This window comes from Delphinus delphis, chromosome 8 (genome assembly GCF_949987515.2).
Source record: "Delphinus delphis chromosome 8, mDelDel1.2, whole genome shotgun sequence".
NCBI classification, from domain to species: domain Eukaryota; kingdom Metazoa; phylum Chordata; class Mammalia; order Artiodactyla; family Delphinidae; genus Delphinus; species Delphinus delphis.
In genome coordinates this window covers 58,227,248-58,242,250 of record NC_082690.1, presented here as the reverse complement: position 1 = coordinate 58,242,250, position 15,003 = coordinate 58,227,248, and the positions used below count along the sequence as shown (strand labels likewise).

General features: G+C 39.3%; 1 protein-coding gene across 2 annotated transcripts in view; it reads left to right on the top strand.

Annotated features, from left to right (window-relative positions):
* Positions 1 to 14,740, top strand: part of POLD3 (DNA polymerase delta 3, accessory subunit) — a 41,515-nt gene extending 26,775 nt beyond the window's left edge. Inside the window, exons 9-13 of one of the 2 annotated variants that reach the window (XR_009520279.1) lie at positions 997 to 1,103; positions 6,689 to 6,801; positions 7,923 to 8,001; positions 12,530 to 12,809; positions 13,900 to 14,740. Coding sequence is in view for 1 of the 2 variants with exons in the window: in XM_060017263.1 (XP_059873246.1) it covers positions 997 to 1,103; positions 6,689 to 6,801; positions 7,923 to 8,001; positions 12,530 to 12,732 (502 nt within the window). In the remaining variant the exon portion in view is untranslated. Of the gene's footprint in view, positions 1 to 996; positions 1,104 to 6,688; positions 6,802 to 7,922; positions 8,002 to 12,529; positions 13,279 to 13,899 lie in introns of those variants that run through there. The other variant, XM_060017263.1, reaches the window with a different exon arrangement.
* The last annotated feature ends 263 nt before the right edge of the window (positions 14,741 to 15,003 follow it).

The window sequence follows — 15,003 nt, the reverse complement described above, 5'->3', positions numbered from 1 at the left end:
TAAATAGAGCTATTCAAATATTCTTATTCTTTTGGGGTCAATTTTGAATGTGTTTTTAAAGGAATTTCATCTGAGTTGTTGAGTTTATTGGCATAAAAATGTTTATAATATATATAGCCTTATTCTTTGAGTATCTATGGAATCTGTAGGTATCACTATAGATTTCTTCATTCATTCCTAACATTGGTAATGTATACTTTTCTCATTATCAGTCTTGTAAAAGTCTTACTATTTTTATTAATCTTTTCTTGAAAAATAACTTTTATCTTTTAACATTTTCTATTTCATTGATTTCTGCTCTTTATTATTTCCTTCTACTTATTTTGGGTTTAATTTGTTATTTTTCTAGCTTAAGGTAGAAAAATAAGTTGATATTTAGTTACATAAGAAATAAGATTGAAGGTAAAAACTATGTCTTGTACTTATTTGTATCTATAACACACACTAGGCCCTTGATAAATTATTGTTGATTGAATGAATAGTGTGGTGGAGTATCCAGACAGAGGAGCTAAATAATGTCAAGATGGATCTAGGTTATTTGTCCAGTAAAATTTATCACATTGTATTTTATAGTTAGTGGTATTTATGCCCATTTTTCCTGCCAGAGCTTCTTTAGAACAACGGTATTTTCTTGATCTTTGCATCTGAGCATTTAGCAAAAAGTCTTTATGTAGGTACTAGCTGCTTATTTAATGCTTGTTGAATGATTGAAAGGCCAGTAGGGGAAGTAAGAAGGAATTTGGAAAATTTTTCAATAACTTGGTAAGTAGCTTACAGTGGTCTTTAGAGAGCTAGAGAAAGTTTTTATTCTGGTTACCCCATGAAGTGACCTAGCTGTGGTCAGTTAGCAGAGTATCCTTATGGGTCTATAACGACTCTTACTTTCTACCCTCTGGAATTAAGATCATGAGTTATGAAGCAAGGCTGACAGTAACACATGAATACTTATATTTTTATTTTGTGTAACATGCTTAAATTATTCCCGAATGGCAACAGGAGGAAGCAAGTGGAGGTATCTGACGATGAGACAAAAGAAACTGAAAACATGAAGAAAAAGAGGAGAAGAATCAAACTTCCTGAGTCTGATAGCAGTGAAGATGAAGGTGGGCATTGCTAATTTTTAAAATTTTAATTTTTGGCTAGTGGGATTGTCTCAGTCAGTTTGGGATGCTATAACAAAAAATACCATGGACTGAGAGGCTTAAACAACAGGAATTTATTCCTCTCAGTTCTGAAGGCTAAGAAGACCAAAATCAAGGTGTCTGCTGATTCAGTTCCTGGTGAGAGCTCTCTTCCTCATTTGTAGACAGACACCTTCTTGCTGTATCCTCCGTGGCAAAGAGAGAAATCATCTTTCTTGTGTCTCTAATCTCATTCATGAGGGCCCTATCCTCGAGACTTAATTATCTCCCAAAGGTCCGCCTCCTACTTCTATCATATTGGGGATTAGGGCTTCAATATATAAATTTTGAGGGAACACAAACATTTGGTCCACAGAAGGGTCAGTTCTTATTATGATGATTTTAGGCTCAAGGAGCTAAAAATTTACTTATTATGGGTCACAGTGACAATAGTAATCCTAGCACTGAGAGACACAGTGTACCTATTTCTGTTTAAAAGCTACTTTAACCTTTTGACAAGAACCATAATCTTATGGTAATTTGTCAAAGTAGCAAACACAAAGGGAAAGAGAATAAGGATTATTATTTATTAACAAGGACGTTTTCTTTTTTAAAAAATAAAATGGAGCTCTTCCTTTGGGTACCTTCATGTGAATCTTATAAAATGGGTGATATTGTAGGCATCGGGGTATTGGTGGTGTTTTGTACCACATAAGTAAAACCATGCTAAGATGAAGAATCTGTATGGTCATTGTGGAGAGGGAATGACACTGTGAACCCTTCCAGTTTTAAGTTGTAGACACTGTTGTACAATAAGCGAACAGAATAAGGGCAAGAGTCTTGCCTGAAAAATTAAGTGCCTTTTAAAAGAATATCAATTATTCTAAGAGCCAGTTCAATTATCCTTCCCAAAATGTGTAAATGAAAGTGTACAGAAAAAGGAGGAGACCAAAGAGAACAATACCTGGGTTTGACTGATATGCCAGATTACTTTGATCCTGAAAAGCCTGGCTTGAGAACCAGTGGTGAAAAGCTTGAGCTGCTGTGATTGATTCTCCATGAATTCATGGCCTAATGAGTATAAAACATTTTTGGTAATGGCCAGGGGAACTATCGTCCAAAGGGATTCAGCATCATATAAAGGTAGACAAGAGCAAACAAACTGACACTAAAAAGAGATTAAAGAAAAATGAATGCAAAAAAAGGAACCTGCTATGCTGTTGAAGGACAAAGCTAAACTTGTTAGATTCTACTTTTACCAGAAACTAAGAAGCACTAAAAATGGTAACAGAGGCTCCCCAAAAGTGGGGGGATATTAGCTCAAGTGAATGAAAAAACAAATTATATATACAGGTGACAGTAATGCAAAAGAAATGAATATACATAAGAAATTGTACAAGAAAGTTGAATATGTCTATGGCAGAGGTACATCTTTGACTCTTCCATGGATTTAGGGTTTCCATTGACTGTGGAATGGATAGGGATAGGGTATTGTGACCATCCCAGTGGAGCAGTTGCTATATACTCATTCCATGTCATTTATCAAAATGCTTTAACCAAGACTACAGAAAGGAAGATTCCCAAGTGTGTGATGAAACAACCATCAAGGAACATTCTGACTGGTTAAGAGTTGAAGGAAATAGAGGCAAATCTATGCAGACACACAGGAGAATAACTTAGCAAGTAACTTAGGAATGTGTGCTAATTGGAACAGTTTTCCCTAAATTCCAACCAGGAAAAGAACTTGAAGAAGATTCTAAAAAAGTCTTTGAAGCCATCATCCTAATGTACATTAAAAAAGTAAACTAGATACTCTAGTATTAGTGAAGGAGTCAGCTCTAAGTCAAGGAATTACTGTGGTTGATTGAACACTCTTTACATACTTCTGAAATATTCTCTGTAGTTCTGATCCTTAGCTCACAAAAATAATACCCTTAAGTGATTAGAAATATGAGTGGGGTTATTTAGTTTGGAAGGGAGAAGAAATGTGAAAGAGGTGGACAACCTATAATAGCAGATGATATAAAGCAGAGGCTCTCAGATTTTTTTTTCTGGCAAAGATAATTTTTGGCATCTGACTAAATTTATAAACCTTTGCCATTTTATTCCTAAATTTCTTCTTTGTCTCAAAGCCAGTGGGATTTCATTTTAAACATTCATACAGTCTCTAACCTATTATTGTTTTATTTCTGTTACACTATTAGTTCAATATGCTGTCTTCAGCTGGAAGTTAGTACATGAGCAGCGGGAGTGGAGGAAATGGCAGAGACTTTGCAGTTAGACAGACCTGGGTTTAAATCTTAACCTTTACCACTGACCATGTGACTTTAGGCAGATTACTTAACTTAATCAATTCCTGTTTTCTCGTCTCTCATATAGGGATGTTATCACAAACTGTGCCGGCCTTTTATGAACATTAAATAAGATGCTGCGTCAAAAGTGCCGGGAGAGTGCTTAACATAGAGTCAGTTTTCTTATTATTCACCCCACTTTTCCTATTGAAATTCAGTAAGCGTTTAAGTGTGGTAATAAACACACTTGAAAGTACCTTCTCTCAGAAAATTCCCGTCAACTTCATATCCTTAACTCTCTACCCAAGGGACTGTTCCTTTATCTTTCTCCCTGGCAGAGTCATAAGCACCTTTAGCAGTTCTATTGTACATACTCCCTTTGTAAAGCAAGAAAAGGCCAGACCCAGAGAGAAACAACATTAAGAGTACTATCTATATTGCTAGGAAAAAGTTTTAAATGGTATGTTTCAGTCCTTGCTACCATTTTCAGTCCTTGCAAATTGCTTATAGAGAATGTTAAGCAAATGACCCACCGCCCCTTTTTTAAAGGTTAAAGGAAGCTATGAATGATTTTCAGGAATCCTAGTTACCCATCTCTTCCAGAAAACTCTCTGATAAACAGTGGTTACATTACTGGATCCCTGCAATTAGTTTTACCACAGCTCTTATGCTGCCCCAACAAAGGTTGCTTTCCTGGGGTGAGTGAGGTTTCTCATTCCTTATGCTTATGTCACTAAAAATATATTGAGGGAGAATGCTTGGCTTGGTAATAAAGACTAAGGTAGACAGACATGGATTCTAGCATATGAATGTGGGCAAGTTTTAAAAAAGTCTCTTTGAACCTCAGTTGTATCAATATAAAACAGAAATAGTAATAGTGATTTTGTAGGGTTATTATGAAAATGAATGATTAATGTTTGTAAAGTCCAGAAAATTCTAGTTGTTTTCCCTGTCCTTCCTTTCTTAAAATATTTTGTTTAAAAAAATTTTTTTAAACAAAGTAATACATGTACACAATTTCAAAAATCAGATAAAATACAAGTTTTATAATATGTAGTAACCTCTCCTATCAGACTCACCTAATTGACTGATGCTTCCCTTGTCAACTTTTTCCCATCTGCCTTCCATCTTCCAGGGATTTGTTGAAATTTCTTATTCATTAAGAGCTCTTGGCTCCTCTGGTGTTCTCTTCCCCATTATGAGAGGGTTACAACATTTCTTTCCTTTATTATCGTTATAATGTTTCTCTTTGGGGGTGTGTGGAAGGGAGAAGGAGGTATATGCTGAATCTTCCTTGACCTAGAAGCCCATCATCCCAAATTTAGTTCAGAAAATGATTCTTTTCCTTTATTTAAAAGAAATTGTTACTGTATATTCAGTGCTAGGGAAATCATGGTGCCTCTGCCTGTGTGGACCTTAGAGTCTGAAGGTGAAGTGTAGATAAACAGTCCATACAGTGCAGTGAGAGGGGTCTTAGAGGGTGCCACTGGGATTGTGTTTTCCTTGGTTAAGTCAAGTTGTTACAGAACTGGAAATTGAGTAAGAACTCTTAAACTTATTACTGAGAGTACTCAAAATTCCTTTTTTTTGGCATCCTCACCACATAAACTTCACTCCCACCACTGTAACACATTGTGACACAGCTTTCTTAATAGCTATACCTTCAGAAAAACGTGTGCTTGGTTCTGTGGTTTGACTGGACTTTTGCTTCCTTGAGCTCCCATCATGTTCCAGCCTCCCAGAGCTGGTTAATAGCTGGACCACTTTCCTTTTATGTTTTTATTTCCTAGAGCTTATAAAGTTTTGGGGCCCATTTCATACTTGAAGTGTATAATTGTTTCTTTCTGGCTATTGTTCTGCTTCACCTCTTTAGGTCATTTGGCCTTGAACCCTCCACTGTCATAATTTTTAACACTGACCTAATCGGTTGGGAGAATTTCAGATCCAAGACTTGTGCTAAGAATTTGAATACAGCCAGGAGATTCAGGGAGCAGGTGAGGCTAAGCAGCTTACCCAGTTCCTTGACCAGCAATTTCTTTGTGGTAATTAAGCAATAGGTCAGCTGAGGATTTTCACTTCCTCTCTTATGGACCTTATACTATTTCTGGAACTATTCAGAAATGATGGGATCCCTGTGGTGGTACTGTCGTTTCAGGTGGTACCACTTCCATAGGAATATTTCTCTCCTTAAAATATTCTTTCCTGCTAATCTCAGTGTAGCAAAATAAGCCTCATCAGTGAGGCAAGTGAGAAGTAGTTCCCAAACACATATTAACAAGCAAGTCCTAGTTGTTAGAGCTGCAATTGTGATCATTGTGTCAGAGATGATTTCCCCACTCCCCAGTTTATGCTCTTAATATCAGCTGGAAAATTTCAGTCTAACATACATCTCAAGTGATGGCAAATAATCCTCAGACCACAGTCACAAAATCACTGTTAACTATTATTTCTGTTTTATACAACTGAAGTTCAAAGAGATTTTTTTACAACTTGCCCACATTCATATGCTAGAATCTATGTCTGTCTGCCTTAGTCAAGCATTCTCCCTCAATATAATTTTAGTGACATAAGCATAAGGAATGTGGATGCGTCAGTGTATTTTAAATATATTTGTAATGGATTTGTAGCTCTTCAGATGAAAGGTACTCACATTTGATATAATCTGAGGATTATCTCCACTTACTTGATCTTAAGAGAAAATGTCTGGCCCTGAGTGGTAAGGTAGCGTGGGATAGTTGGAATAGTAAGGCTATGGAATCAGACTGACTGGGGTCTAAAACTTCCTGCCTCAGCTGCAAGCTCTGTGCCCCTGACAAGTTAACTAACCTCTCTGAACCTCTGTTTACTCAACTCTAATGTATGAATAATAGTATTAGTCTCTTAGGTTTGTTGTGAGGATAAAGTAAAATAATGTAAGTGAAATACATGACACATGGTAGATGATCAGTGGATATATTTTTTTTTTGATCAGTGGATATTTATAAAACAACTTCATACTTTGACTTATCTATAAAAGTAGAAGCTTAGCTAAGATGATCTCTAAGGTATATTCCAGCTCTAATAATTCTTGATTCTTTGATTCTCTTTGTATGAAAATTAATAAAATATGTATTTTAAAGATATTTATAGTTATATAATTGCAGAGTCCTTGGTTGTCTTGAATTACTGCTTGCAAAATACCCTTTGTTGGACATGGAAGTTTAGAGAGCCAGTGGAGAAGGCATTGTACCAGACACTGCTGTAGTTCTCTTATCTAAGCTTGTTTCCTTATTTCAGTCATACTAGACTCTCCTGGGGCTCATGAAGCTGAGTCACCATCCCCACCTCCTCCTGCTTCTCCATCTCCTGAACCAGTGCCGAAGACTGAGCCAGAGCCTCCTTCTGTCAAGGTACAACTTTACTGGGATGTGTCCTTTATCGCCCAAGGATAAAACTACTCTGCTACGTTAGTTCGCTGCTGTACACTTCACAGATGTCAGTAGCCGGCTCCTGTCTCGTCCTGCTCTCCTCTAGGTAGTGCAGAATGGGCATTCCCTCTCTTCTCACCTGAAGAGGGAGTTCAGCCATAAGGTGTCATCTCAGGAATGTGGCCAAAGTCAATCCTGGGAGCTCTTTTGTTTTTCATTCCCTCCAGCTTTAGGGCAGCTGTGCCACCCAACTCCTGTTGGCATTGTGCAAAGTGAAGTCTTGCAGCAGAGTGTGTGAAAGACAGAGTAGAACAAACAACTTATGCAGATTTGTTGCTCTTCAAGAAAAGGGCTGCAAATGGGGAAATACAATTTTCAATGATCTTCATCTGGCTCTTGTCTGATTCTGTTAGTGTAGATAATGAAGGACTGAGAAGATGGGTGGTTTTTTTCCTTTATGAATATTAGTTTTCCTTAATTCATTGTGTTAAGACTCATTTAAATTTTGCACTGATTTCCTCATTAGCTGAAGAGAAAATGGGGTGGAAGACCAGTGGAGAGAAAAGGAAGTTGGTATAAGTAATACCTTTTGATACTAAATTAGACAGTTGTAATGTTGCAGTGCCAAGATTGAACTAGCAGGTATCCACGGCAAGGGTGGATGCCATGGAGACCTCTGGTCTGGTTTAGAGGCCTTCCCTGAGTGCTTCCATAGTATCTGCTGTGGCCTTCCATTAAAGCCCTTACCACAATGGATTGCAATGGTCTGTTTTCTTTGTCTCTCTCCTCCACTAAGGCCCTTGTGCTATTGGTCTTTTTAACCTTGACGCCTGCACTACCCAACAAAAGTTTGTTGACTGAATGAACACAGTTCTTTGCTCAACATGCTACTTTTCTTCTCACAATGAAGTATCAATGAGTGTAACTTGTCTGTGGTTGGGCTGATCCCCTAAAGGGAAATTTGTAGATAACTTGTTTAACTTTTTATCATCATAGAATATTGGAGGGTGATTGTTATAGAGTAAAAAACTTTTGTTATTTTTCTCTGTAGCTTGATTGGTCAATTTAATGTTGTATCCTCTGATCTTCCTATGATCTTTTAGGGCTCAAGTGGAGAAAACAAAAGAAAACGAAAACGTGTGCTAAAATCTAAAGCCTTTGTGGACGAGGAGGGCTGCATAGGTAAGAAAATTTTTTGACTCCAAATCCAGAGATAGAGTTATTACCATGGAGAGCACCGTAATCCCTTACAGAGCAGGGTGCCTCAGACTTTAATATGCACATGATTCATCCCCAGGTGGTGCTGGGCTGCTTTCCTGTGGCCCACACTTTGAGTAGTGGAATATAGGGAACACTACAACTAAAGTCAGAATACCTGGGTTTCTGTTTGGGTAATATGCTTGAGATCTTGCATAAAAGTCACATCATCTCTGGTGGGGAGTTTCTTGATCTGTGGAGTGGAGGGGAAATACCATTTTGCCTACATGTGGGATTCTTGTGAAGATTCATGTGAAGTAATATATTTAAAAAACACTTTCAAGATGGAAACCACAATACCAATTTTAAATCATAGACACTGAGAAACATTTGGGTTTTTTTTGAATGTTTGTTTTATACATTTGAACAGTGGAAAAGAAGCTCCTATAGAAGACTAGACTCTGAAGAGAGTGTCAAGAGTCTTCTTTGTGTTTTGTCCCATTTGTTCTATAGAGGGGTCTGACTCTTCCAAATCACTTCCTTTATGTTTCCTGCTTGTAAGCCATGTTAGGTAACAGCATGTGCTTTTTATGGAGGCCTAGAGGGAAATTAGAATTCAGGCCTCAAGTCATTGCTTGATTCTTCAGCCATGTTTTAGCTTGTTCTACCACGATTGACCGACTTCTGTGGGGCTTTTAAGATTTAGCACTTGAGGCCCGATGAGATGTTCAGATCCTGGTACTGTCTTTTGTGTTTGTAAAAAGTTGTGGGTTTAGGCTCTTCAACCGCTTGTTAGTGAGATAGCCGAGAATTGTCATTTCTCCTTTCCTGTGGCACCTGCCACACACTGGCTCTCCTAGAGAAGTATTTTTTCCCTTTCTTGATTTTCCTTTTCTGGTTCAAATTTTTGTCTTAAAAAGATTGATAGACTCTGAAGAATCAACTTTCCCTAGGCAATGTGGTTGTTAAAACTAGTGAAGGGGGCTTCCCTGGTGGCGCAGTGGTTGAGAGTCCACCTGCCGATGCAGGGGACACGGGTTCGTGCCCCGGTCGGGGAAGATCCCACATGCCGCGGAGTGGCTGGGCCTGTGAGCCATGACTGCTGAGCCTGCGCTTCCGGAGCCTGTGCTCCGCAGCGAGAGAGTCCACAACAGTGAGAGGCCTGCGTACCGCAAAAAAAAAAAAACAACAAAAAAAAACTAGTGAAGACCTTTCATCAGTCTCGAGCCCTCTGCCATTCCCCACCTCCCACTCATCTGAAAAGGCCTCTGCCATTTTAATTGTAGCATGTGATTGGGAATAAAATTCCTTACACAGGAAATTTCTGTCTTTTCAGTGATAACTTTCTTGTGCCTATGAATTCTGGATTTTGGTCTTTTTTTGTTTTGTTTGTTTTTTGCTGTTAGTCTTCTAGTAATGAATTTCAAGCCTCTTGGTTTGACTGTTAATGGTAATTTACATATTTACTGTTGAATTTTTAATTCTTTTTTCTTTTAAACTTAAGAGGACAAAAGCATCAGTGCCAGTTTTTCCCTCCTGCTACCCCAAAAGAAAAGTGTCAAAAATATCTTTATGGGAGTTCATTGGGAATTTGGGGCTAATTACCTATTGCTTTGTTCAAAACATAGTACTCAAGTTTTGGCCAGATATGGGATGTGAACTTTTTTGTACTCCTGTCTCCAGACAGGACTATTAAGAGCCTTGGATGCAACAATGAAAACTGTGCTCACATAGCACATTTTTTTTTAAGGTTTTTAGTCCAAGGTCAACCTAATGAATCTTGGCTCCTGTAACCAATAAAGGAGTTCTGCTTTCCTCTCTCTGCTCAGACTGTTCCAAATGTACCAGCACAGGGGGCTTCTCCTGTCCTGTGCTGGATGGGGGTTGGTCTGTGGGCTTAAAAAGCTGATCTTTCCCTTTCTGTGAGTTTACTACAGGGACTGGGGAGTTGGGCCCCTGAGATAAATTTGGGGTGGACTTCTGGACAGGGTGGATTTCTAAGAGCAAAACAGTTGAGTGGAAAAGAATTCTTCTACCCATGCAAACTGCGCCTGTTTTTATGGCAGCCCAGAAAAGTGGCGTGTTGTTCAGCTAAAATAAAGGTCCTGTATTTTTAAGTTGAAACCTCCTTTGTTCTGTAGTTTGAAGTAGCCACAGCTTTGAATATAGAAATGCTCCTTTTAGCTCTTAAGGTATATACAAAGTGTTCTGCTTAAGAAATTCTGTTGGTGCTGCCCTGACTGGTTTTTAACTCCCTCAAGCAGTGCATTGCACAGAATCGGCAATGAGACAACCAGTGGTTAGTCATGAAATAATGAGCTAATTGATGCTGAAGTTTAATATTACAGACATGCCACCATTTGAATACATAATATAACTTATGGAGGAGCAAGTCTTGTCTTTTCTATATCTGTAGGTGGCTCTTTAGAATTCCCTAATTTGAGATATTGAGTAAATAACAGCTCATAATTTTGTTCTAAAATCCAGTTATGTAATGCTTTGGAAGTTGCATCAGGATGGGGATGATGTTCTGGGATCATAATTGTTGAACTAACAAGTATACCATGGAAATTCCTGAAGTATCTTAGAGCAGCATTTCTTAAACTTTGTTGAGTAGATGCATTACTTGAAGATCTTGACAAAATTCAATTTCTGATTCAGTAGGCCTGGGTTAGGACTTGAGATTCTGTGTTTCTAATAAGCTCATGGGAGATTCTAATGCCTCTGGTCTGTGGAGCCTTAAGATCTTCAAGAACGCTTAGTATATATTTAAAGCTTACTAATGTTTTTTTAGCCTCTTAGTTGACAGGGGTCAGCCAAAGTGACTTCTAGGCTGTTGAAAGTAATGACAAATCCTAGGAACTCTTAGGGAGGGGACTGTTGATTATGCAACCTTAACAAGAATAGATGAATAAGGTGAAGGAGTACTCCACTGGTTATAGCCAGTTGACCTCCAGCGTGGCCCATTGCAAGAGGAAAATATAGCACTGAAGAGTGCTTGCCAAAGACTACTGGGTGTATTTGTACATTTTGTAGGGCAGTATATCACCTTTTACAGGGGAGCAAAGAATGGTGATTCTCACGGTGTGGTCCCCAGACCAGCAGCATATCAGCATCACCTGGGAACATGTTAGAAAAGCAAGTTCTTGGGTCCACCCCAGACCTATTGAATCTAAAACTCTGGAAATAAAGCCCAGCCATACATGTTTAAATGAGCCTTCAAGTAATTCTGATACACATTAAAATTTGAGACTATGTAAGTGACAGACTAGGTATTAGAACACAGGTGTATTTGATTCCAAAGCCTATGCCTCTAGAACAGTTCGGCGGATATATTTTATTAGAAAAAAATGATCAATAATCGAGAGCTTAAAACTATCACTGTATGTTAGTGGGAAAAAATACCTTTCACTTTACTCATTTGAATATTATGCATATTAGGTTTCTCTATTCAGCTAAGAAAAGGTGTTTTCCTTTTTCCATCATTTGCTGAGAAAGGATTTAGATGACGTTGACTGTACAGCTGCTGCATCTCTCTAAAGTCACAGGAGGGTGGCATTGTACTGTTTCTTGCGGTTGGTGTGTGCACTGCAGTAGTATTGAAGAGACCCTCATCAGTTCTGGGACATCATTGTTGGAAGCGATTGTCTACCTGTGCCCTTTGGGGCTTCCTTATAGTGACTCCTCACTGGTATAATTTTTTTTTAAAGTTTCCAGTGGGGAGGGATCAGTGAATTTTATTGGTAGGAGAAAAGGCGCAATACACCCTTGGCTGACAGGGAGTAAAAACACTGGGAACTTTTTCTCATTTTATCGTTGTCCTTCCTTAAAACTATCAAGTTTGTCATCTGACCAAGTTTGCTTGAGATAGTCATTCTTCATGATGTAGACCATTACTAAATCCTGGGTCACTGAGAACCAAGGACTGAATAGTTGAGTAGCTAACCTCCAGTTCACAGTGGGTGACATCAGGATAGGACTAGCCAGGAGGGTCCATGGCAGTGAGTCTGGCTAGGTAGGATGGGGACTGGCTGGTAGAGCAGAGCTTAAGACCAGGAAAACCAGTGATGGAAATGGCAGGCACTGTGGGTCAGGGAGGTGAGACTGAAGAAGTCAGTCAAAGCATGGAGGTAGAAGTAGGTGTTTGAGATGCAGACAGTTCTTATGTAGAGCTCAGCAAGTTAGCTAAGCATAGACCAAGGCCCAAATGCAGGATTTGGGCAACCACATGATAAAGGCCCACTTAAAGGCATGGGGCATAGCAGTGACAGAGTAAGGGTGAATGTTGATTTTGAGCCCCAGCTAGAGGCTGTGTGAGCTCAAAATACTGCTTCCTCCCTGAGGCGGGATCTGATCTCCCAGCGGGATTGAGCTGCGATGGTCAGTGAGCACACCTCCCTTGGTCAGTGGGTCTGAGGGGATTGGAGTGAACCAGACATCTCATTCTCTCTCGAGAGCTGTGTTCTAAATGACTCAACCCACTCATATCCCATTTTTTTCTTTATTCTTCCAGTAACTGAAAAGGTCTACGAGAGTGAATCCTGCACAGATAGTGAAGAAGAGCTTAAGATGAAGACTTCCTCTGTACATAGGCCTCCCACCATGACTCTGAAAAAGGAACCCAAAGAGGAACGAAAGGGCCCAAAGAAAGGAACTGCTGCTCTGGGCAAAGCCAATAGACAAGTGTCCATTACTGGCTTCTTCCAGAGGAAGTGAACTGCCATCTCTGTTAGGTCCAGAGATGTGGAGTGGTCAAGGGACAAGACCAAGACATACAGACTCTCACTTACTGTGTAAGTTCATCCAGTACCTCACCTCATCTTTATCAAAAGACTGTTTTTCCATCCTGTGAGGTTTATACAGCTTCTGGTTTTCAACAAAAAGGAAATCACCTGGAAGCAAGAGGCAAAAGAATATTTCAAAAGCTGTTATCTTCCAACATTTTTTAAGCACAATTTTGACCTGTCCAGGAGAAGAATTCATTCCAAAAATAAATTGGAACAGGTTTCAGAATTATCACTGAAGCCGTTAGTGGCTAATCCACTGTGCCCTACCCACCCTGTGCCCTTATCCATCCATTTATGGCTCAGGAAGTGATCCTCCGTGTTCTTTTGTATTTTGTGGACTTGTGTGGGTATTCTTTTATGCCTGAATTTTACTGGATGTGTTTACCACTTCCCCATCCTCCCTTCCCCACTACCAAACTTTTGTGTGAAGCATTTTCTGTAAGTCTTTTAAATCTTGGTTGGACTAAAGGCTGAAACAAAAATCTCCCGGTAATCCTCTTTTCCTCCATTATGAAGTACACTGACACCTGGCCACAGACCAGCACATTACTTGTGTTCTAGCCCTTTCACAAAAGCTCTTACTCTTGAGCCCTTTATTCGCAATTAGTGGTTAGGGAAAAGCCTCAGGCAGAGCACAAATAGAAATGTAATGATGTATTCAACACCACCAGAAATTACTTAGAGTCAACATTGATGACATTAGAAGACTTGTCATGGTGCTGACACAGGCTGTGCTTTATACTACACTTTGTGATTTTTGTCTCCTCCTCTCTCTCCCTTTCCCACTCTCAGTACCTAGAGAGGGAAACCCATACAGTGAAATGAAGGCTAAAAAGAGAAGTCCCTTCTTACATGCAACGTACAACAGTTAAGTAAAATTTCTCCTTTTCAAGGAAACTGAATGTTAGAAACAACAATTTTCCAGGAAGGTAATGAGGAAGAGGTAAAGCACATTGTCTATTGATGCTGCTCCTCTGTATTTTTAACTTCCTCACATGATTAGAAGTACAGGCTCCCCAAGAAGAGATGGAGAGACTGAGTCATTGGTAGATCTAAACATTTTCATTTGTTACTTATGGAAAATCATTTATTCCAGTGATAACTTGGAAGCACCTCCCTTTATGGCTGGACAGTGAGCTCAGGGGATGGAGGTGGTGTGGCGGTGACCTTGCACAGTGAGCTCTGGGGAAAGGAACACAGGCTCAGCTGCTGGAGTGACTCATGACTTAACAGACGAGGGACGTCTGACTTGCTTCTTGCTCCTTCTGCCTTCGCCTGGTGTATGTCGTAAGTGATGCAGTCAGCCGTCTACTGTTTAAGGTTAGGATTGTGACTGACCTTAGATTAATAGGAGCTTCTTTAGCAACTGTCACCCAGGGCCCTCCAGCCAGGCACCCCATGGACTTGATTAAAACCAGAGGTTTGGGAGATTAGTCCCAGCATTGCATTACGTCTACAACTTGAGAAGGCTGAGGCTTTGTGCAGCAAGCTGAGTAAAGGTTGACACATTCCAAACTCCTTTCTTTTTTAAATGTAAAAGGATGGAGAGAAGGATGGAAAGGCTGGATTTAACTTTACAAAAAACTTCTGGAGAGGAATCCCTTTTAAATGGTTATTTTCGCCATTGCCTCTAGTCATTTTTCTAAATAGAAATGGAAAATTAAAGGAAAAAAAAGCAACAATCCAGCCTTTTAAAAAAAAATTATCATGCTGGGATCTCTAATTAAATCACATTTTGAATTGGAAAACTCTGGTGCTGGTGGAGTTCTGTCTTTGCAAGCATAATGCAAATGCTGTGGTCACTGTGCCCAGTATGCTGCCTACACTCTGAGCCGTCTGCAAGGCTTATTGAGTAGTAAGTGCTGGCTGTTTCCTTTTTGTAAAAAAAAAAAAAAAAAAAACTCTACCATGTTATCCACATGAGTTAAATAAATTTGAGAAGTTGTTTTAAAACAGTGCTTCAAACTGATTGTCTGATGAATCTGTTACTTGACAGGATGGCAACAGTGTATGCAGTTATTTAAACTCTGAACAGGAACAAGGCTGGTTTTCAGTTTATATTGTTAAAACTGCATACCCATAGTCTGAGATGGACAAGTTATTTGCTGTCTTCATCATTTTTTCAGTCCTGTGGGAAATCTTAGATTCAGCCAACCTCATTTTTTAGTTCCTTTAGAAGAAAATCTAGTCCTGATCTTGC